This window comes from Babylonia areolata, chromosome 1 (assembly GCF_041734735.1).
Source record: "Babylonia areolata isolate BAREFJ2019XMU chromosome 1, ASM4173473v1, whole genome shotgun sequence".
NCBI lineage: Eukaryota > Metazoa > Mollusca > Gastropoda > Neogastropoda > Buccinidae > Babylonia > Babylonia areolata.
In genome coordinates this window covers 81,899,104-81,923,675 of record NC_134876.1, presented here as the reverse complement: position 1 = coordinate 81,923,675, position 24,572 = coordinate 81,899,104, and the positions used below count along the sequence as shown (strand labels likewise).

The following is a 24,572-nucleotide window of genomic DNA, read 5'->3' as shown; positions in this document are numbered from 1 at the left end:
AATTTTATATGTGCGTTGTGATCAAGTAAGGACGCGCCAGTTGCTCATTCGTTTTTCGATCTGTTTTGTTCATGAGCATTTGTCTCTTAAAATATTATAATTATCTTACTGATCATTTTCCTTTTTGTAATGATAGAAACATACACACACGCGCGCGCGCATGTGCGCGTGCAAACTCGCACACATGCAGGCTAACACACGCACACACGCGCGCGCTCGCACACACACTCCGACACATGCACACGTACACACACACACACTTTAGAGCACGCGCGCAAACACACACAACGCACAGTTGTTTCACTCTATCTTATAATATACTACTATCTTACCCAAATGTTTTTCTTTTCTCATGATAACTGATGTGTGCGTGGTGATCAGTGAAGGGTGTGACAGCTATTCGTTTTTCTCTTTGATATTTGCTGACGGGCGTTTTAAGTGAGAATATTTTGTTTTGGTTGAAGCAGAAGCAGGTGATGTGTTACACTTTACAGAAAGGTAAACCTCTTGTCTGTTGAATGATTGGGTTCGTCGGGGTTCAGAGCGTTGAGTTACCATGAATCGTTTCACAGAACTTGACCCAATCCCCAGTCATGAACTGCTTGAAGTATAAAATAAAGAAGTAAAAAGGAAAAGGGGAAAATATGTGTGTGTGTGTGTGTGTGTGTGTGTGTGTGTGTGTGTACGTACGTATGTGCGTATGTCTGTGTGTTTGTGTAAGATATATATATATATATATATATATAATAAACAGAGAAAGAGAGAAAAAGACAAACTGAGAAAAAACAAACAAATAGGAGTTTTTTTTCACAATTTAATGACTTTTTTCAGTTCACAGACATAGCTATCTAAGAGTACCATTTGTAAATCTGACGATTATATACTCTTGACCAAAACAGTAACACCCATCAGTTGAGAAATTAAGAAAACATTTACAATGGCGATCAGGAACGTCAATGATTTTAATAAAAATAGGCGTGCATTCCTAATGATTATCAGAAAAAAAGCTTTCATCAACATTCGACCAACATTGCCTCTGGGGAAAAAGGTGAAAAACTCTTCTCCACTGAAAAAAAGACGCCTCAGTTCACCTAGATCTCGCCACAGAAAAGTAGTTATGACAAAAAACGGGTTAAAAAAACGACATGCAATCGGTTCACATATCCTTTTTGTCCCCCTTGTCCTTCTGTATGTCCCATCACTGTGTACACTCTTTGCCTTGTGTGCGTTTCATGGTACAGTGGAGACATGTCCCAACAAGTTGTAGAGGTAATATAATTGATTTTACAACAAATACACACGGTCAAACACAATCAAACCATATACCACTCAAATCACAAGCCATTTAGTTCAGAATCAATTCGATTTTTAACAGAACCACCATGCTCTCCTCCTCCCAGCTCCCGTTCTATAGACTCTCAGTTTCATCACATGTGAGTTGTTTTAACATCAAAGACATGACACAAAGAAACAAAAAGTACTGTACAACGTGAACTCTGTGTTTCCCTTCCTGTCTTGCACGATGCAGAGGTCCTGTGGTTATCCAGACTTTCACTCTTCATTTCACAGCTACAGACACATGCTCTGCAGTCACCTGTGTTTCAGCGTTACGTTTCAATGGATTCAGGCCAACGCTAGCAAACTGAAAAATACTCCCATGCGGAAAGTCCAAAAAGCCAGACCAGTACGACACAGCCAGACTGACCTTCGTCATGTCAACACAGTTTATATCTTCTCCATGTCGTGATACACATCCGTGATACACACCTTTACTTCTTTTTTGGCAGCTTCAAATCTAGCTACCGCAAACCAAACGTCTTACACCATATGTGCCACAAACCTTGACCGTCTGTAACAATCTTGTCAGTCGGCACAACCTTCCGGTTTGTGGACAAACCTTAGCGGTTTGCACAAACGCCAACATTCAAACAAAGTCCCGTCCTTGGCAAAGCTTTAATCCCAAGCAAACTTCTAGCAACAACAAGAGAAGAACGGAGCACCCATCTGCCAATTAAACAGTTATAGTAACATGATGAACACATCCAGCATTGCTTTCCATCTAATCCTGCCCACGCTCTTGCGTAAGCATCTTTGGTCCTTGGCCTAACACACCTAGTTCAAATGTCACACACAGCACAGTCCTTCCAAAAATAGTCTCAATCAACTCCACGCTGTCTTCTGATGATACGGTGATAATAAATCAAAGCTTCACTATCACTCCTACCAGAAAAAAAACAAAAGGACTACTTTTTGTTCAGAAATATGAAAACAAAACAAACAAAACAAAAAAACCGCACTTAAGTACACCGTCAACACAGCGTCAATAATAAAGAAAGAAATCCACAATGGCAGTCCACACCGCTTCATAAAAAGTTTCCACTCCCAAATACCAGTAGTCGACCTGTCTCTCCATTCTATATACATTATGAAGGCCAGTATATTTTGACCCCCCGCTCAATAACTATACCAGCTTTACAATGTCGTGTCCTCGCGTACATGAGGACATTGGAAAGCAGGAAGGAAAATGAAAGTGCTCTTTTTATTATTTCTCTGCTCCTGAGAAAAGTAAGGACAAAGTCCAACGTTCATCCATCTCAACTATACATTTCTACCAAAGACACAAAGCAACACACATTATATTGATTCCAATGGCATTTTAAATTGTATTGTCTCATCAAAACGTCTATACGAAAGCAAACATTTTATCCTAAGTCAACAGGTTAGCATCCACATTTAGCGAAAAGACATGACTGCTGCATTACATGGGCAGGAAGTAACTGTTGCCTTTAACAAAATCATGAAAATGAACCATGGTAAGACAGACCTGTTTTCAAAACGCTATTCTTCGTAAAAACCAACTTAAGCACTGTCTTAAAACAGATTGTAAAATTATAGTACTATCATATCCATGATGATAACTGATATTACTCTCTGAGGGCAGTGCCTAAGGCAGCAAGGAGTATATATGCATGACCACAAATAAATGCCCATTAGCACTGTGTCATGTTTACAGCTAAGCTGACAGCGGGAGCCATCTTTGGGCTGAAGCATACACATGGAGTAGATATATCACTCTCGGGATCGGATAAAACAACAACAACAACAGTGCAGAGTAAATGTAAAACAGTAAAATGATTATGGCCATGAACGACTGAAAAGAATTATGGTCATGACGACTTCTGGTTTGTCATGGGGGTGTTCGACACAGTTAATGCTGTGAAACATGACCCAGGAACTATTGAAATATATATATAAAAGTGCAATGAACATGGACTGTTCAAATTCCTAACTGATCACCAAGTAGGGCAGCTCAAAGACGAATGACAACAACTGCTAAACATCTCTGTCCCAATGTTTCTATCACAGTGACGATCATGAAATATGACAAGTGATCTGGCATTATTCAGATCATGCATTAAGCAGATGAATTAGAAAAAAAAGCTTGTAAGACTTGTGAAGACTGAACAGACGGTCACCCAGTCCTAATTCAGAATGGCTGCTAATACGATGAAGAATCTGATTGATGAAAAACCCGAGAGTGGTCATTTCTGGAGCAGTAAAAAAATCTCAGTAAGAAGAAAAGAAGTTATTGTGACTGTGTAATGGTCGTGAGTCGAAACAGGACAACAACAACAAAAAAAAGAAAGAAAAAAAAAAGATGAAACTGTACTGACGAAGTTATATTAAGATGGATGGTGACGCTTGTCAATCTGGTTTCTAACGCAATGCAGACTATCGATATAAAGGACAGATAAGTCACTGATATCAAGACCCGTACACACAGGACAGTTTAAAGGCTCCAGAATTATCAGCTGCCATCCCGATTCACACAATGGTCTCACATAACTAGAAAGGTTTTTTTCATTCATTGCAACAAAGTCTCACTCCACTTGCCCATAAGGTCTAATAAAAGGTCTAAAAGTGAACACTTAATTACATTAACGTACGAGATGTGAAAACCACAGACCGTTCACAGATAAAGATGAAGACATGGCAAACATGGAAATGGAAAAGTCCGTGAACTTCGTCGAAAGGTTTGCGGGGATTCGAACTGATGATCGAGGTATGCACATGACCGAGCGTGACTGAGTAGCTGACGTGTGCGAGCCTCTCTCTCTCTCTCTCTCCCTCTCTTTCTATCCCTGTGTGTGTGTGTGTGTGTGTGTGTGTGTGTGTGTGTGTGTGTGTAGCTGAGCGATCGTGCGAGCCTCTCTCTCTCTCTCTATCCCTGTGTGTGTGTGTGTGTGTGTGTGTGTGTGTGTGTGTGTGTGATTTAATGAATGAATCGGTCAAAGATAAGAAAAAAGAAAGCAGGAACCACGAGTGTAATACACTGTGGTGAAGTGTAGCTGGAAGAAGAAAATGGCGGTAGACATGAGGGTGCCAGTACACACCACAGTGGAGGAAAAAAATCGTAAGTGTACTCCACACACAGTTGTAAGCAAACGTCACAAATCTGTACGTATACGTCACAAAGTCCAACGTATACGTCACAAAGTCTGAAACATACGTCAAAATGTCGGGAGTACACATCACAAAGTGTCAAGTCTAAGTCACAACGTGGGAAATGGAACTGGTCACCGCCGAGGTTGAACACAACACATAAAGCAGGTTTTCAGGGCGTGTCTTTGAATCCAGTTACTTGGGCAAGGGGGGAAAATGCAGTGCCACATGATTTCGGGACCCACTGGAACCCCACAAGGGACACACACACACACACACACACACACACACAAAGGGTGCCAACCAGACCGTGAGTACTCTCAGTTGGACGAAATCAGCAAGTCTCACAAAATGACTTGAGGCGAGAACACGTAAAAAACAAACACACACACACACACAAAAAACACACCCCAATTTTGCCATTCACTTCATATGATCAAGTATGAGGGAGAAAAATGCGTTTTTCAACAAGTGGGAGAAGAGTCGAACATGATTTGACATGACAATGTTTTCATAAAATAAAATCTAAAATCGCAAATCTCTCAGCGACTCTCCTTTCTTCACCTCGTGTTCCCATGACATGAAAAAAGGCCAGTTGACCTGCTGCACAGTGAGCATCATGGCATCGACTCGTGCTTCACGCGAGCCAAAAAACTCCTTGTATGTCATTGCTCGCAAACACGACTCATGTATCACAATATACGCAAGACAAAGGATTAGTGTGAAACAGTATTTAAAAATTAAAAAAAAAAGCACTTCAGTACATTGCAGTGCAGCTCAAAGTGCAGGATATCATCTCGAGATCTGTCACAAAACCATGAATGATATCAAGAACATGATCTACAGTACCTGAGAAGTAAAAAAAAAAAAAAGAAAAAAAGAGAGAGGTGTCCCAGGATATATCATGGGGACTACCGAGGGTGAAACAGGGGGCGATGTCAGTGAAACAAGGACTCTACACCGTGCATGAAACACGGCGGAGTGTTGTGAATGAAGCGAACGGGGAGGGCGCGTTGTGATTTACGATGGAGTGTTATGAATGAGAAAGAGGGGAGAGAGGGGGGGGGGGTTGTGAATGAATGAAAGGGAGCGTTGTGAACGAAACAGAAAGAGTGTTGCGAATGAAGGGGAGCGCTTTTGATTGAAACAGTGGGAGGGTCCTCACGCATCGGGACTGTGGGTGGAGGGGAGAGGGAGTGGAGGGTTGTGAATAAATCATGGGGAGTGTCATGAATTGAACATGGAAAATGTCATGAACGACACAGGGAGTGTTGTGACTGAAACAGGGAGTGTTGTGACTGAAACTGAGTGTTATGACTGAAACATTGGAAACGTTGTGTGACTGAAACAGGGAGTGTTGTGACTGAAACAGGGAGTGTTGTGACTGAAACACTGGAAACGTTGTGTGACTGAAACAGGGAGTTTTGTGACTGAAACAGTGTTAGGACTCAAACACTGGAAGCATTGTGTGGATGAAACAGGGAGTGTTGTGACTGAAACAGGGAATGTTGTGACTGAAACAGTGTTTGGACTCAAACATTGGAAGCATTGTGTGGATGAAACAGGGAGTGTTGTGACTGAAACAGGGTGTTAGGACTGAAACATTGGGAGTGTTGTGTGACTGAAACATTGGGATGTGTGACTGAAACAGGGTGTTAGGACTGAAACATTTGGAGCGCTGTGTGACTGAAACAGAGAGCATTAGAACTGATACAGTGGGAGTGTTGTGACGGAAACCGGGCGTGTTAGGACTGAAACATTGGGAATGTTGTGTAAATGAAACATTGGGAGTGTTGTGTGACTGAAACACAGTGTTAGGACTGAAACATTGGAAGTGTTAGAACTGAAACACTGGGAGTGTTGTGTGAATGAAACAGAGTGTTAGAACTGAAACACTGCGAGTGTTGTGTGAATGAAACAGAGTGTTAGAACTGAAGCACTGCGAGTGTTGTGTGAATGAAACAGAGAGTGTTAGAACTGAAACACTGGGAGTGTTGTGTGAATGAAACAGAGTGTTAGAACTGAAACACTGGGAGTGTTGTGTGACTGAAACAGGGTGTTAGGACTGAAACACTGGGAGTGTTGTGTGAATGAAACAGGGTGTTAGGACTGAAACATTGGGAGTGTTGTGTGACTGAAACAGAGTGTTAGAACTGAAACATTGGAAGTGTTGTGTGAATGAAACAGGGTGTTAGAACTGAAACACTGCGAGTGTTGTGTGAATGAAACAGAGAGTGTTAGAACTGAAACACTGGGGATGTTGTGTGACTGAAACAGAGTGTTAGAACTGAAACACTGCGAGTGTTGTGTGAATGAAACAGAGAGTGTTAGAACTGAAACACTGGGGATGTTGTGTGACTGAAACAGAGAGTGTTAGAACTGAAACACTGGGGATGTTGTGTGACTGAAACAGGGAGTGTTAGGATTGAAACACTGGGAGTGTTGTGTGAATGAAACAGAGTGTTAGAACTGAAACACTGGGGATGTTGTGTGACTGAAACAGAGTGTTAGAACTGAAACAATGGGGATGTTGTGTGACTGAAACAGGGAGTGTTAGGATTGAAACACTGGGAGTGTTGTGTGAATGAAACAGAGTGTTAGAACTGAAACGTTGGAAGTGTTGTGTGAATGACAGAGAGTGTCAGGACTGAAATATTGGGAGTGTTGTGTGAATGAAACAGAGAGTGTTAGCATTGAAACACTGGGCAACAGTGCTGTGAGCGAAACAGGGAAATGTTTTGAATGAAAAGCGTTGGGTGTTGCGAATGAAAAACAAGAAGTGTTGTGAGAGAAAACTGAGGAGTGTTGTGAAAGAAAAACGGAGAGTGTGATGAAAGCAAACTGGGGAGTGTTGTGAACGAACTGTGAATGTGGTGAACGTATCATGGAGGGACTGCCGTGATATGAAACACGGGGAGTGTCGTGAATGGAACCAGAGAAAACAAATTATTCAATGTCATACAGTTGGATTCCCAGTGTCTGCAGTTGGAGAGAGGGAGGGTGAGGTGGTGGTGGTGGTGGTGGTCTGGAAATAACTGCATGTACACAATGAAACACGGTTAAAAAAACAACAACAACAAAAACCACCACCCATTTTTCTTCTCTTATTCCTCCATTCTTTTGTGTTTTCGTCTGTTCCATTGTCGCTACAACCAATTCCACAAATCCTGCAAAGCTCCGAAAAGAAAATGTCCATGATAATGCCACGAAGACTGTGACGGCATTATTCCATTGTGTCAATCGGTCTGACGCTGTTGCAATAAAGGCAAACGGCGTGTTGTTTATTTTTATGGAGTTGGGTGAAATAAACGGGTTATGAGAAAGAGCGCGTTTGGTGTGTTTGAGTGTGTGTATGTGCATGAGTGAGTGAACGAGTGTGTTTATATATATGTGTGTGTGTGCGTGTGCGTGTGCGTGTGTGTGTGCGCACGCGCGTGCGTGCGTACTTGCACGCGCTCGCCTACGAAAAACGTCTCATTATTGATCTCCACGGCCCCCCACCCCCCACCCCATCCCCACAAAAAGAAGAAAAAACAAACAAACAAAAACAACAAAAAAAACCCAAACACCCCGAGAGTGTCCCTCACCTCGAGACCATTGTTATTCCTGTCCATCGCCTTTTCCTAAACTTGTCAGGCGGGCACAACAACCATCATGACGCCAGGAGGTTAGAGTAAGCCCGGTCCTACTATATACTTCTGTTGATTTGTTGCTGCTGGCTACACACCCGCCGTGTACATACCCACAACATGGAGCGACACCAGTGTGGCCGCCTGCCACTGTGAACTTGGTCCATGCACGATGCCGTACAAATCATCAGCCACAGCAGGTTTTCCCTGGAGAGGTTCAAATGCTGCTGCTGCTGCTGCTGCTGCCGTGCTGTGTGTGTTTGTAATGTCCTTGTTCATCACGTGCAATCATTCCAGACGACCGGGGGCAGATAAGTGTCTTGCTTGTGGTGGTGGACAGGCCAGCTGGAAGCATTCTCACTGCCATGGACTGGAAGAAAGCATTCTCATTCTGCCATGGACAGGAGGAAAGCATTCTCATTCTGCCCATAGACAGGAAGAAAGGAATCTGGCAACAACACGCTCAAGGACAGACTGGAAAACAGACCAGAATCAGAATCTGTTCTTGATGAGCAGTCTTTCAGTATCAGGACACTCTGCGACAGGTTTACCACCACCACAAAAAAATTTCAATGTTCTATGAATACCAAGGTTTATATTAATGCAACCCCAGAGATACATTTGAAGATCACTTTAAACAAACAAACAACAACATGATTCGTATGAACAATTCGACCGCAGAAACAATGGTCAATCGCTGATATCTGCAATAAAAAAAACAACAACAACAAACAAAAAAACAACAACAACAAAAACCCACGATAATATCCAGATCCGAGCACCACGTGACCGCTGTCACGGCCAATCAGAGGCGACATGCTGACAGAAAGGGCGTGGCAGGGCGGCATTGAGGGGGGATAAACAAGAGGAGAAAACCAAGCAACAAACTTCATCCAATCGCCTGCACCATGCCCACCTCAGAGGCTACGTTCTGCATTGTGGAAACGTCCTTTTAGCATGTTTGTGTTGGTCAAACACGCACTCACAAGCCTCATTGACACAACATGTCACGCCATGACAGCGTGTAACCATGCAAACGAAAAATCATGCAAACAAAAAAAACGGCTTTTTAAGTGGGCTGTGCACACCATCTTAAAATCGAAGGAGACGTGATTCTTTGTCGGACCTCCTGGATTTGACAGCAAGCTGAAAATCCACATGAGCTAAAAGGCAAGGTCGCGAACACATTAACAACCGCGTGATAACCCCAAGTCGTTCGTTCAACGTAAAGTTGAAATGTAAGACCGTGAAACACAACAGTGAAACAGAATCAAATGAAGATTTTGAAACAGACGACAGCGGTTCACGACTGAATTTCTTTCGAAAATTTAAAAGTCCTCCAGGTCCTCTTTACTGTGGAAGCTGAAGCGCAACACTCTGCATTTCCTACATGTTGGCGTGATGTTAATGGCGATGGGTGCAAGGTGGTAACACTTAATTAAAAAAAAAAAAAAAAAAAAAAAATCCCGTCATTCCTTCATGTACTGGGGATGATGTGAGACACAGAATGACCCCTGGGAGGATGGACAGAATCGGGAACAGGTCTTGTGCTTACAGGTGACAGCAGTGCGGACACAATGCAAGTATGGCACACAGCGAGCACAGTTTGCTGAAATGTTGTTCGTGCTGAATCCGCTATTTGTAACATGTTCAAATAAGACCGTGACATCAATACCCACACAGCATGTAGCAAGAAAGGAAACAAAAAATATCTTAACAAAAACATTCATAAACACACACACTCACTCACACACGTTGCTGTGAATCCTACAACCATATGCACATACACCATCACATGAAGGCTCTGTATGCTGATTACAAATATAGCTGCAGTTATAAACACTTTCTCTGGGGGATAAAGGAAACTGAAATAAAATAACAGACATGTGCCCGCTTGTCTGCCACAAATACCTGTTGCAGACTATCCAGCTTCTTGGAAATCTTGCATCTCACGTCCATGCAATCTCCAAAAGAAGGCATTTCATATGGTTCTGCCTGGTTTCCCGCTTGTCGCCTTATGCCTTCCAAGTAAATCTAATTGTTCTTTTGTGAACTTTCAGTTTCATCCTCATGCCACGAGAACATAATCTCCAGGGGGATTAGATTCTTTTGCTGTGATCAGTATCCATGATTTTCTTCCTTTCTTTTTATATATATATTATTTTCTCTTATTACCAATTCTTTAACAATGCCCGCGCGGGCACACGTATAAACAACGCCGGTAATCTGAGACAATATGAGGGAGGGAAGTGGAGAAGAAGAAGAAATAAAGAAAGAAAGAAAGAAAGAAAAAGGCGAAGACAACGAAGTGGAGAGAGAAACCCAAAGTGATACTACAAGGATCATATGATGTATTTGATCCTGTTGATATTTCCCACTTGAACTGTCATTTCAAACATTGGGATGGTAATTCTTTTGGTTACTAACGTGACCTAACAATCTGGAAACAATGGTGACGAACATATTACCCAAACAGCAGTCACAGAATCACATGGGCTGAGAATCGTCGGCATAGGAACCCGCACAATAACTGAGCAAGTTGAGAACAAAGAAAACATTCAACTGACAACGTTCATTCACATTAGCCTACCCACCCTCTCACACAAATACATACACACGCGTTCGTGACCAATAACAATTCATCAGAAGATATTTTGTAAAGACCGTTTGCCAAATAAACCACCACTACACTGAGACACACACACACACACACACACACACACACACACAGAGACTGATCACCTCTAGGGATGGGGAGACCGAAAAAATGGGGAGACAAAGACAGCTAAACCAGGCAGAAGTACAGAATGTGGAGAAAAAACAGAGACAGCGAAGTAAGGAAGCAGGATTCATTCTCTGTGCTTTTCTCGGAAGAGATTAAAACTCCAAAGCTTTCTAGCGAGAACGATTTACGAGCTGCTCGTATTTGTTCCTTTCCCTTTATGACCCAGTTCATGTCCTCTCTTTGTTTTCTTTGCCGCCATCTTGTGTCTTAAACACAAGTTGTGTGTGTGTGTGTGTGTGTGTGTGTGTACGTGTGCGTGTGTGTGTGTTTACTGAGCTTAAAAACGTGACAATTGGTTATTATGAATGTGCAATATGTAGGATGAATAATATGCAATATGCAGGATGAATGTACAATAGAATATGTCTAATGCTAACGTCCATATTCTAAATATATTTCTGTTAATAATTACGATGTAATAATTAATTGCAATGTTTTAAAAGCGAATATGTGAAATGCTTTTATTTGAGAACATATGTTTATTACTCTTGTTTAATCAAGTAGTCCGCGTGTGTGGGGTGGGTGCGGGTGTGTGCTGTTTATCTGGTTGTGGTTTTCCGCAATTTATCTTTATTCTTATCTTATCTGTCTATTATAATCAATGTGCAATATAGTAGGCTACACTTATAATTATATTCAAAATAATGTTTCTTAATTCTTACTGTTTTTAATTAAGAATACTAGTTATTACCTGCAGTGTGTGGATGTATGTATGAAACGGTGTATGTGATATTTTTTACATTTGTGTCTTCGTAAAAGCTGTTGTTGACTTTTACAGTTTTGGTCCCCATGTTGTTTACTTGTTTATGTTGTGTTAATGCACCTGACCAAATTTCTCCTGTTGGAGATAATAAAGTTATTCTTATTCTTAACTTTCCGTTTTTCACACACTGAACCTAAGCTGTCCTCTTCGAATATTCGTGCATTCATCGTCATAATGGCATCGACGTCATTTTCATCTTCATCTCTATTGTTATCATTAAGGGAAGCAGAAAAAGTAACCGGATATGGATGGCATCAACATTCGCGTCCATTCTAGGATAAGTTTACATAATGTTTTGCTATCGTTTGTGAAAACGATGATGACATTTAAAGAATGTCCATTATGTCCGTAACCTTAAGGTCATAAAAAAAGAAAGAAAATAGTCAAATGACTTACTCATATCCCATTCGAAAACAAACCCAGGGTAAGTTGAAATGAAAGAAATAAAAACAAAATGAAACGCATTCATTCGTTTACAGGCAATAGCTGTAACAGCACTCTTCTACAGCTGGAACTCTACTGTACAGAGAAAAAACAAAACAAAAACAAAACCGCATTCCTTCCATAATGACGTCAATCTACCAATGCGTCACACAGAAAAACAAACTGTCACCTGTCATGCATCACATACACACACTTTGAAAGCTATACATGACGTCAAAGAAAAATTCCAAGGAACATTGCGAGATATCATTGTCACTCTGTCCTTCTGCCCCACAGTTGCAAGACACCTGTTCCACTGACGGAGAAAAAAAAAGAGTAAAAAGACGCAAACACGTGGTCGCATGTGCTGAAGCAGATGGCGGAAGAAACTGCAAAGACTGGATCAGATGAAAGTGCAGCGGTTGGATGCAAAGGGGGAGGCCATTAGGTGCGGACTACACGACCCTTGGCCAGCGAGGTCAAGGCCAAAGCGGCGCCGATCTCCTTCCAGTACATGTCATCCCCCCGTGCTGCGTTGCTGTAACACACACATTCACACATTTCAAGTTTTGATATGTACAATGTTCATGCGTCCGTATGAACGGACTATCAATCGTGTACCTGAGAGAAGAGAGAGAGAGAGAGAGAGAGAGAGAGAGAGAGAGAGCGTCATAAGGTTACAAACTTAGCTCTAGCGTATCCTCTCTCTCTCTCTCTCTCTCTCACACACACACACACACACACAACAGCAACAACAAACAAACAAAAATCTGGCATCCTGAATCCCTGGGTCCGACAAAAGATTCGCACACCTGAGCGGGCATGCCTGAATGCAAGGGACATGACGTTGCAAGGTACTTGAAAAGTGAATGCTGAAAAACATCACAGGGTCAGGTGTTTTTTGTTGTTTTTTTCTTCTCCAGTTAATTAAGTCCAGTTTATTCACAGGAAATGCATTATATTGTAGGCACGTACTTTGGTTCCTTCCATTCAGAACTGTATCTGTTGTTTCCTGTTTTTCAAACCGGTTCTTATTTCAAGCACGAACTGGTTGGTTAGTCTTTGTGTTTACAATTGTGTCTATTGTTTCCAACCAGTTCTTTAAAAGTCAGTGCCATGTACCAGCGGGGGGATTCAGCCGGTGCAATTCATTCATCACGCGCTGCCGGTATCTTCTGTCCGCTCCCCCACCCCACCCCATTTTTGTGTGTGTGTGGTGTTTTTTTTTTTTAAACACCCAGACTTTTGTCATTGTTATTCTCCGACACTGTGAACACCGATGTCAATTTGAACGCTTGGCTGACTTCACCGCCACCACCACTCACTACTACCAAACCACGCATACCACCACAACCCTGCACTACCCCATAAAGCTGCTGGCACTGAACTCCCCCTCGCCCCCTCCCATCCCCTCCCCCATCACTGCTCAACATTCCCTCTCCCGTTCTTTCACGGCACGCAATCTGGTTAAATTGCTTCCGCCTGCCGCGAAGCCAGCCGTGATGTAATGGCAGGCGCGGAGAGTTTAATGTCCATCATACATCAACTTCAAAAGGGGCTGCCGAAAAAAAAAAAAAAAAAAAAAAAAACACCCAAAAAACCCACGGTAGACGGTGAAAAGACGGGAGACAGATTTGGTTCTCTCTGTCGCCCGCCTGACTGCTTGCGCACGGCTGATTGGAAGGCCGTTCTCAGAAACCTGTGACCGGTGATCAATGCTGGTCCCTGTGATGTCTGTATGGGTGGGAAACACAATCCCTATTCAGTGTGTGTGTGTGTGTGTGTGTGTGTGTGTGTGTGTGTGAGAGAGAGAGAGGAGAGAGAGAGAGAGAGAGAGAGCGAGCGCATGTATATAATTATGTCGGCGTCACACACACACACACACACACACACACAGAGGAGGGCGGAGAGAGAATCAGCTAGCTAAAATGTTGACAGTGTCAAACTTGTGTTCAGCAAACAAGTGAATAAGGAATACTTTTCAAATTCTCGGCCACTCTTTGAAGGCACACCGCTTCCATACCGACTGACTAGGTCGTTCATGATGCGATGGCATGGGCCAGAAGATATAAATGGCAACCACGCAGATCGCCCTCAACGCTCAGCTTGTATCAGAGACTGACTTAAGCTTTCAGGACGGCCATCAGCAATGTGAGTGCTATATTATGAATGGTTTCCCCACTGCAATGGGAATTCAATTACAGGTCAGTCATCTGTAAAGGACTCTTGACTCTCAAGCTAGGAGGCCAAGATTGCACTGGCCCTTAGTGCTGCAGCTTTAGGGGGTAGTTGGCTTCAGGGGACCATCCCAACGCCGACTTGGCCGAGAGAGTGGGGGTGTAACTTTGGCAAAACAGTCTCCGCTATATTCAAATTCTAGCCCAGACAGTTGGTACAGCAGCTGCCTCCTCTGCTGTTGCGATGGTCACATCATATCTCGGCCACGACACGACTATCATACTACAGGGGGTGGGGTGGGGGGGGGAGGGAGCAGCCCGATTTTTGTGACAAAAAGAGTAATGAAATAAAACACGATACGATACGATACAATATAAACACATCGATACTATACCTTCATTAGCCCATGATGTAACAGCGGGCATAATGTCTTTCACCCTAAGTCATTAAACACGAATTTTTTTTTTTACAAGTATTCAAAAATAAACATAACACAAATGCAACGTCATCCTGTCTGACCACCCAAATATAACATTACATGTTTAAATCTTTCTTTTTTTCCCCCATTAAAAACCGTCAGTTAATGTCTCATAACATCTGCATTGAATTTTGATTTTCCAGCATTTGGGGCTATGATTATCTTCTGTAAATTTACGACCACTGTGACATATTTTACAAAGACAGACTTTAAAGAATTGGTTCATCTGACATTGAGAGGTTTTCGCTTTGCTGCAGTTGCGTAAACAGGGAATATTTTTCACACTACGTCGTAACCATTGCAGCTGAACAGGAAATTTTTTTTTCCATTTCCTAGATTATTAAGAGAGAGAGAGAGAGAGAGAGAGAGAGAGAGAGAGAGAGTTTGACACTTTAATGTCATTGGCCACGAGGTCCTTATGACATAGATGAATGCGTTAACATACTGAGAGAGAGAGACAGAGAGAGAGAGAGAGAGAGAGAGAGAGAGAGAGAGAGAGAGAGAATTAGTTTCCACGAACGTAACGGCTGTATACCCAAGCGATCGAGGACATTTTTAACAACTGCCTCGGGACAGGCGTTAAAAGCCAGGTTCATGTCTACCGGTCTCTATGTCGTCAGTGCACGCCGCCACTTTGACTCATCTCTGTCTGGGGCAGCTCTGTGGAGACATTTCATTGTCGTTACGTATAAAACACAATTGATAGCCTGTCACTCTGCACGCACTTAGCGGCAAGGGGAAAAACAACAACAACAACAAAAAACAAACCCACAACCACCTCTTTTCGGTGATTCTTTACTTGGTTGCACCGAGAATATATACGTTCGTCCTCGCATCACACGCCCCCCATAAAAAAGGCATTGAGTTATAGAGAGAAAAAAAAAACACGACGACTGGGGCAGGGGGGAGGGATAAGGCGGAGAGAGGAAGGGGGGAGGGGGTGGTGGAAGGAAAGACGGAAAAGGACAGGAAGGAGGCGGTCCTTTTGGCCCCAGGTAGTTTATGTCGCCCTCCAGTCACCTTTACGAGCTGCAAGGACGTGGAGGCAGGGACTTGCGGCCATCCCCGCTCATTTGAGGAATTGGAGGGGAGCAAGGGGAGTAATCCGCTTAAAAGTGGGGCCAGCCCTTTTTACGAGGACTAGTACGTGCTCAACACGTTTTACACTTGTCTCGCCATGTTCGGGACAGCCCCTGATTTTTATTATTATTATTATTATTTTTTTTTTTTTTTACATAATTCCTGTTGCAAGTTCAGGGGGTGGGAATCGTTCGGATCAAGCGCGCGCGCGCGTGTGTGTGTGTGTGTGTGAACCCGTAACTATCTCTGTGCTCTGTCTCTGTATTAGTGATGCATGTTGGCAGAATTTTCACGTTTTAATTCACTTTTTGTATTAAAAAAGAGAGAATAAAGGCATACAAACAAACAAACAAATCCAATCTGGATCGAAAACGAAGTCGATTAAAAAATATCCAAATGCACCAGGAGAATGCATTTGGTGCGGATGTACTTCTATGGTTTGCGCAATCTATTTGAGTGACTCCGACAAAAGGTTCAGTTGGGGGTAAAGATGGGTAATAACTCCATTCTAGGTTATGTCATCATGTGATAATAAGATTATCTAAGATCACTTTCCTTGTAACAGGACGTTGGGTATTATCATCATCATTGATTTATTTATCTTTATTTTCTTTAACAAAGATTATGCTATGTGTGATGATAAAATTATGCAAGATTACTTCCTTTATATCAGGACGTAGAGGTATTTGATGTGGTGTTTGACAAAAGCAGAACAGACAAAGATAGCACTGTACAGGGGAACAGGGAATGCCATCGAAATGCGTACGCAGCGTGAATATGTTCCTTACAGGACTTTGTACATTCCTAAAGTCTTAGTTCGTGGCAAAAGTAAAAGTCTGCAGGATATTTTATTTAGAAACTTGTTTTCAATGCCGTCTATAAACTGTAACTCGACACACACACCCTCCACTCCGGTGTTAAATCTATCTCTCTTCTTTTGCCAGTGAAATCTGTCTTAAAACCGATTTTCTCTGATTGGAAGATGCAGTTCATCCGTTCGGAAAATAGCTCACATGATTTAGAATGAACAGGTTAGTTTGAGAGTGTCGTGCTCGGTCGAATAAAACGTGCCGTACTTTGACAGATGGTGCATTCGTGAGACCGCCGTATTGAGCAAACTGGCCATTGTGATAGATTGACACAAACTCCTTTTGTTTTTGTTTTTTTCTTCTTCAGACCACACAGCACGAACCAATAGCAACACAGCTTACTCACATGTCTTGACCATCTTCCATCTTTTTTTTTTTTAACACCCCCCCTTCCCCCACCAGCTCTCGGGTCCCCTGCCCCCACCACTTAATCGGTGGCCATTTCATGGCGGTGGGCACGTGAGGCCCGGTGCACTGGGGGAGATGACGACGGCACGCCCGGTCATTGAGAGTGCACGCACGGGGCTGGCTGCAGATTTAGACACGGGGGAGCAGGCAGTGTGCGAGGCGTGGGGTGTAAAGTAGTGGTTATGATTGCCTGAGGTCCGTGCAGGAACGGGGAGGGGGGGAAGGGGACAAAGTGGGTGGGTTGGGGGGGTGGAGGAGGGTGGCAAAGTGGGCCGCAGGGACTCCTGGTGTGGGGTCGGTGTTGGGGACGTGGTCCACAGAACTTGTCTTGTTGTTCACATGGCATCCCCCCATCCTCCCAGTGATGAAACGCTGATGTCCTTTCCCTGACCTGCTGGCAAAAAGTTCCTTGAGGTTGAAATAAATGTGAAACAGGTCTGGAATGTCGAACTGGTGTCCAGTCAATGGTTATGTGGAGAACATGATGGGGAATGTTTTGGGTGTCTTGATCGACCCGTTTGGCTTTCTGGTGAACTGTTGGTGTCGTTTCCTAATAGTCATAGTTTTGTTTGGAAAAATCCAAACGGCTTTTCAAAGCGTGGGGTGTGTGGTGTTTTCTGAAATGTACATGCATGACATTATGGTAAAGTTTGACCAGCCGAAGGAGAAAGGATCTCTGAGCTTCTCTTCCCGGTGTCCACACAATTACGCCGTTACCGCTTGCATATAAAACGCGCAGCACGAGCAGCCCCCACTTTCACTGTAGCACCTGAACACAAGTGTCGCACGTTTTCCGGGCCCCGATGGCCTCACCAGTCACTTCCGGACCCACAGTTACAGTTCAGCTGACATTTAAGCTGTGGTCAAATTCGACCCCGAAGGGCGAATTAAAAATAAAAATAAAACTGAGGTGAAATTCTTTCAGTTCCAGTGTCTGTTGTTCTGAATCAATTAATTCATTATACGGTCACAGTACATCTGTCTGTAAGCAATAGAAGAGCACTTAACTTATTGCCACAGCTGCTTAGCGCTTTCTGTGCAGGTCAAACTGAAGGAATGGAGGAGCAAACACAGAAACACGTTTGTTTCAGTGCCGTTCAAAGATTGACGCTCTTGACATCATGATGATCGGATCACAGTTCATGGGCATTCAGGTGGTTTACCTGGAATATATGCTTTCTTTCCTGGCGGACTTCGGTCTTAGGGCTTGTCGACATGCCTTCATTTAATTTGTTTGTTTTCGGTTGCAGTTTGTCTTGAACTGTTGTATGTCACTTAACTTTCAAGCGACATAACATTATTGAAGAGGCTTCCACAGATTTACAAGTTTAGCTTCCGAGTCCAGCAGGCAGTGTCCGCCCGTGAACAGAAGAATGGACATGTTTGCAAACTTTAACAAAATCTTCTCCACTTTCGATAGAATAGCATGTTTATTTGCATGTTTAAGTTAGCAAAATAAGATTTACGACAGAAGAATGTGAGTGGACTAGAAATGAGATCGCGTGCGTGTGTGCAAATGCGTGTGTTAGAGCGCGAGTGTGTGTGTGTGTGTTTTGCGTGCCCTTGGGCAAAATGATCAATCGCCTTTCAAAATTACCAGTTTTCTTAAAATTCCAACGTTACTCGGGGCCAAACACTCTTGAGACATTTAAACAGATTTGAATCTTTATCTGCCAAGGGATATTGAACAAAAACAGCCGAGGGAGAGAGTTAATTGAAGACTTTTTTTTTTTTTAAATCATTTGACGTTCATTATTGGATTTCCATTTTACCTCCTCTGTGGCTTCACAAAGAGGCGGAGGAGGAGGAGGAGGAGGAGAGGGAGAGAGAGAGAGAGAGAGAGAGAGAGAGAGAGAGAGAGAGAGAGAAGACAGACAGATAGACAGAGACTAGAGGTGAGAGGAGAGAGAGAAACAAACAGAGAAGAGGTCAGGAGAGAGAGAGAGAGAGAGAGAGAGAGAGAGAGAGAGAGAGAGAGACAGACAGACAGACAGACAGAGACTAGAGGTGAGAGGAGAGAGAGGGAGGGAGAGACAGACAGACAGACAGGCACACATACAGACAGGGGAGTGGGGACAGGGAGACACAGACACACAGACAGAGAGACCAAGACAGAGACAGACTAGAGGTGGCATCAACCACGCTGGCGGCGGGGGTAAAAGAGTTCATCAAATCTGTGTCACATCCGATGGGAGAGGTGGGAGTGACTAAAACAGACGTCTTACAAAAAAAGAAGAAGAAGAAGAAGAAGAAAAACAAAACAAAAAACAACTCCAAAACAATCACAGATGATGGTTTACAACGGCCAGGAGACGACAGACGTTTATTTAACTGGCGAGTTCGGTGACAATCTGGACCCTCAGGCCACATACCCCTCTCTCTCTTTTCTCTCTGAAGGAAAAACAAAGTGAAACGGCTCAAGAAAACAGCTCGTGCTCCTCTGAGTACGAGCATCATTTCCACTAAAACACCGCCTGAAACTTCATGGATCCACACACCGACCGTGAGGATAAAGTCAGCACAGCCATTCTTGGTTAATTCTCCACGTGTTTATCTTGAATTTGACTGACTTTCTGAACTGATATGATGATGATGATGATGATGAAAATTCCACTGCTACTACTAATGCTAGACTACTACTACTAGTGCTTTCAAATAATGTGATACATAGACCGTGCTACAAATAATGAAACAGCGTGATACATAGAACGCGTCTCTTAAATTGATTAGAGGTCATGGGTAAAATATCAGAACCTAGATCTACTAAATTTAATACTGGCCATCATATCAAACAGCACACAAACACATACGTACAGCGGGGGTTGTGGGGGTTTGGGTGTGTGTCTGCACGCGCGTGCGTGATTACGTGTGCGTGTTTACGTGTGTGTGTGTGTGTGTGTGTGTGTGTGTGTGTACGTGTGTGTGTGTGTGTCTCTCTCTCTGTACGTGTGTGTGTGTGTGTGTGTGTGTGTGTGTGTGTGTATGACAGACAGACAGACGGACTGAGAGGCGAAACTCCAAGCAATACTCATCATCTCTATCCATCTGCCGGTCTCTTCTTTCTAACCCTACATCCTGTTTCTCTTTCTCCCGCCAACGGTCACTGTCCTTTTCCAACCCTACACCCCCCCCCTCCCCAACCGCCCACCCCCCCTCCACACCCCCCAATCCCCCATCCTCTACGCGTTTGCGTTTTGCCCAAAGCTAGCTACCCTGATGTTGGTGGTAGCGGGCTGATAGGAAAAGTCCGGTTAGGAAAGTCCATTACTTTCAGCTTTGGGGGTGGGGTGGGGAGGGGGGAGGATGGAATAAGGAGCAGGGTGGGAGAGGATTCTGACGGGGTGGATGTGTGTGTGGGGGGGAGTGGGGGGGAGGGGGCGGGGGGGGGGGGGGGGGGGGGAGGGGTAGTGGTGGTGGTGGTGATAGTGTCACCAGCAAGGTTTCTGTCTGCCCAGAAGGGAGAGAGATCCCAGCACTGCCCAACATCCCTAGACCCATCTCCAGTGCCGTCTGAAGACCGCTCTCGTTACCCTGATCATCTTCTTCGTGTCCACTCACTTCTCTCTCTCTCCCTCCCTCCCCCCCCTCTGTGTGTGTGTGTGTGTGTGTGTGTGTGTGTGGCTAGCTCGTTCTCCCTAAGAAGCGAAGTCGTGGACACAATATCAGCGAACGACATGGGGAGTATTAATTACTGTTTTTTTTCTTGTTTCCGATTCCCCCCCTTCACTACCCACTCTTTCTCTTTCTTCTTTATCACCTCCATCCACCTCTTCCATCAAATGTATACCTCTTTGGGGGATTTGGGAATGGCTGAAGGTCAGCATCCTGTCGAAGTGTATTCTTAGGTAGCGTAGGCATTCAGTTTTCTCGATCTGAATCCCGTCGAATGACACAGGTGGTGGTGATTTGCTCGCGGTTCTGTTGTTGAGGGTGCACAGCAACGTTTGGGCTTTCACTGGATTGATGGAAGATCCTGTGTCTTTGCACCATTGAGCAATATTGTTTAGTTGTTTCTGGACGGCTTTAGTTCTTTCCTGAGCATCTTTCGAAGTTTTGAAGACCAGGCCACCTTCCGCAAGAGTAAGCACCCGAGCTATTCCATTGTTGTTTAAGTCTGCAAGGCCCTTCGTGTAGACATTGTAGAGGACAGGAGAGAGCGGAGACCCTTGTGGCAGTCCCATGGATAGTTTAGAAGGTGCAGACATCCAATCTCCGAGGCGTAGGACGACGGTTCTTTCCTGAAGCGCTGCTGCTATCTAACTTGTCAGTGTCAAACTTACTCCATACCTTAGTAGCAGCTCCATGAGGTGCGCAAACTGGGCTTTATTGTAGGCATCTTCAAGGTCGATTGCTACTGCTAGTGTTTCTTCTTTTCTTTGAAATCCTTCATACACCTCATATGCAAAAGCAGCTGCATTTTCCCATGTGGACTTGTCTGTTCTGTAACCACCTTGATTTGAAGGGAGAATGTGCCTGTGTTCAAGATCCCTTGCAAGTTTCCTGGCTATCATGCGTTCCATGAGCTTTCCAGCAATGTTTTGCATAGTTAGGATCCGGTAGCCGCTTACCTGAAGATGGTCCTTTCCTGGTTTTGGTATGGGTTTTAAGAAGCTGTGTGTCCAGTCTTCTGGCACATGTCCATTGTGGAAACTGTTTTGATATAGACTGAAAAGTTTGCTTCTGTCTTCTTCCGATAGCTCCTTGATGTCCGAGTAGCGAACTTTGGGCCAGGAGCCAATTCTTTCTTGCATTTAGCTATTGCTTCGTTTAGATAATCTATTGTCAAGTCATCATCGGGTCCAGTCTGCATACGGGTTTGGTTTAACTCCCCAACATATTTCTTTTTCTCATCTAAGTTTCTTTGATCGCTCAGTTGTATGAAACGTTTGAGCAGGGCGGATCCTTTTTCTTCGTTTGTCTTAAGCTTGGTTCCGTCAGTGTCTAACATGTCTGGGGTTGTTGTTGTGCACGTTTTCCCTTCCATGCGATGATAAAATTGCCAGAACTCTGTCAATGTTGTGTCATAACTGAGTGCCTCGCAAAACTGTTTCCACTTGTCATTTTTGGCTTCTTGAGCAATGACTTCAAACTGTTTAGTTTTTTCTTTCATTTTTGTTTCAATATCTTTGTCCGGAGATGGTTTTGTTCTTTCTTTTTGCCAAAGTTTGACAGCTGCATGTTTTTCTATCCAGGCTCTCTGTGTGTCGGTATTCCACCATGGGGGCTGAATAGTTTGCATCCTGTTCGGTGCCGTTCTTTTGTTTCTTCTGCGTCTTAATTTTTCGATGACGGTTGTCTCTTTGGTTTCATACTGAAATGGATCACGCGGTTTCATACAGGGTTTATCTGACAGTTTCTGTAGACTGAAAACTACCGGGAGGTGGTCACTGCTGGTGTGAAGCGTCTCTGCATTCATTTCTGCTCTGAATTTTGGAGATGTTAGAGCGATGTCGATCATACTGTCACTGTCCCCTTGTCTTGTTCCAAGGCGAGCTGGGGATGTGGTTGTTAATGGGCTAAGAAGAATTTCCCCTATCATTCCTTCAAGTGCGAGTCCTTGTGGGTTGGTGTTCCGCTGGTCCCATAACTTCGATCTTGCATTAAGGTCTCCACAGATAATGACTGAGTCTCTCTTTTGTGAATTCCGTCAGGTTTTTCAAGACGCACCCCCACTAGTTCACATGAGTTGCTACACCATTTCTCTAGATTTATGGTGGAAACTTTGTTTTTTAGGTTTTTGTTCAGTATGATTGCTACTCCTCTTCCTTCATTCCTTTGAAAGACTGAAATTCTCAAAATGTATTGGTCTGTCTGCACTTGTCCTGGTCTCTTGGAGACATAAAATGTCAAAATCATATGCCAGTTTCTCAATTGTTGAGATTCTCATTCTCGCGCTGGAACAATTCCAACTGCCGATTCTAAAGAATTTCTTTGACAGCCGCTCTGCTAGCCAGACGAAAAGATATCAGTCACTGGTCCTGACACTCTCGCCAACCACCCCCACCGACTGTATTTCAGAGCCAGATGTCCGCATAGAGTTGATAGCTAGGGTCCAGCACACTCCATTACCATGGGATTGTGATGGGGGCAGCAATAGTTGGGGGGGAGGAGGGGTTTGGGGTTCGGAATCGGTACCACGCTGCCTTCCTCTCCCTTTCCTCTCTCTCCACTGGTGAGGAAAACCCACACGATGACCGTAGTGGCTTGGGGAGGGAGGGTGGGTGGGGTGGGGTGTGGGGACATGTCTCTCGTTGGGAGCATCTCTTCCGTCATTTCTCCTGAAGTGCATCTCTCCTGAGGTGCATCTCTCCCGTCATATCTCTGGAGGTGCATCTCTCCCACCATCTCTCCTGATGTGCATCTCTCCCATCATACCTCTTGAGGTGCATCTCTCCCGTCATCTCTCCTGAGGTGCATCTCTCCTGAAGTGTATATCTCCTCAGGTGTATCTCTCCTGAGGTGAGGTGCAAATCTCCCGTCATATCTCCGAAGGCGCATCTCTCCTGAAGTGCATCTCTCCTCAGGTGCACCTCTCCCATCATCTCTCCTTTGTGCATCTTCCGTCATCTCTCCTGCGGTGCTCCTCTCCTGAAGTGCATCTCTCCTGAGGTGCTTCTCTCCTGAAGTGCATCTCTCCTGCGGTGCTTCTCTCCTGAAGTGCATCTCTCCTGAGTGCATCTCTGCCGTCGTCTATATGAGGTGAATCTCTCCTGTCGTCTAACCCGACGTACATCTCATCTGTGGTGAATCTCTCCCGTCATCTCTCCTGAGGGATATCCCGGACAGTTTTGGAAGCAAGATAGGATTATTAATCATTCACATCTCTCTCCCTCCCTCCCTCTCTCTTTCTCTCTATTCCCGTCTCTGTCCCTTTCTTTCTCTTCTGTAGTGACGAGAAAAATAGTTGAAACAAACATGCACAAACGCAGACAGATAAATAAATATACAGACAGGAAGGTAGATAAGTAGACCGACCAACAGATAGATTGACAGACCGACAGATAGACAGATAATCACACACACACACACACACACACACTCACACACACACATATATATATATTACCCTATATATATATATATAGAGAGAGAGAGAGAGAGACAGACAGACAGACAGAGAAATAGAGAGAGAGAGAGCGTAGAAAGAAGAGAAAGAAACGTGGGGGATGGGGGGAGGGGCGAATGGAGATGGGGATGAGAAAAATGACTGAAACAAGTATACACAAACCGAGATAGAGTTAAACAGATAGATAGACAGATAAACAGCGATAGAGAGGAGAAACAAGGAGAGAGTGAGAGAGAGAGAGAGAGAGAGAGCTAAGAGGGGGGCGCGGGGTGGGGGTACAAAGAGAGACAGAGAGATACAGACACAGTCACAAGAGTTAAGAATTTAATTTGTAAAGCCACGGAATGTTTGTTAGGAGGACAAGAGTAAAGTCAATGAAGAGAAGAGTAGAAAGAGAGATAGACAGAGAGAGAGACAGAGAGAGAGAGAGAGAGAGAGAGGGGGGGGGCT

The 24,572-nt window shown here is 44.0% G+C and overlaps 1 protein-coding gene and 1 long non-coding RNA gene across 3 annotated transcripts in view; one reads left to right on the top strand and one right to left on the bottom strand.

The window, feature by feature from the left end:
- The first annotated feature begins 811 nt into the window (after positions 1 to 811).
- On the top strand, positions 812 to 5,323 carry LOC143288163 (uncharacterized). Its single transcript, XR_013056046.1, has 2 exons — positions 812 to 4,098; positions 4,196 to 5,323. It is a non-coding gene; the product is annotated as an uncharacterized LOC143288163 (long non-coding RNA).
- Positions 5,324 to 8,027: 2,704 nt separating this feature from the next.
- The window catches only part of LOC143288149 (uncharacterized), a 528,503-nt gene continuing 511,958 nt past the window's right edge, over positions 8,028 to 24,572 (bottom strand). For both annotated transcript variants that reach the window (XM_076596456.1, XM_076596447.1), the window contains one exon: positions 8,028 to 12,581. In XM_076596456.1, coding sequence (XP_076452571.1) covers positions 12,488 to 12,581 — 94 coding nt within the window. In that variant the 3' untranslated portion in view covers positions 8,028 to 12,487. The remainder of the gene's footprint in view (positions 12,582 to 24,572) is intronic.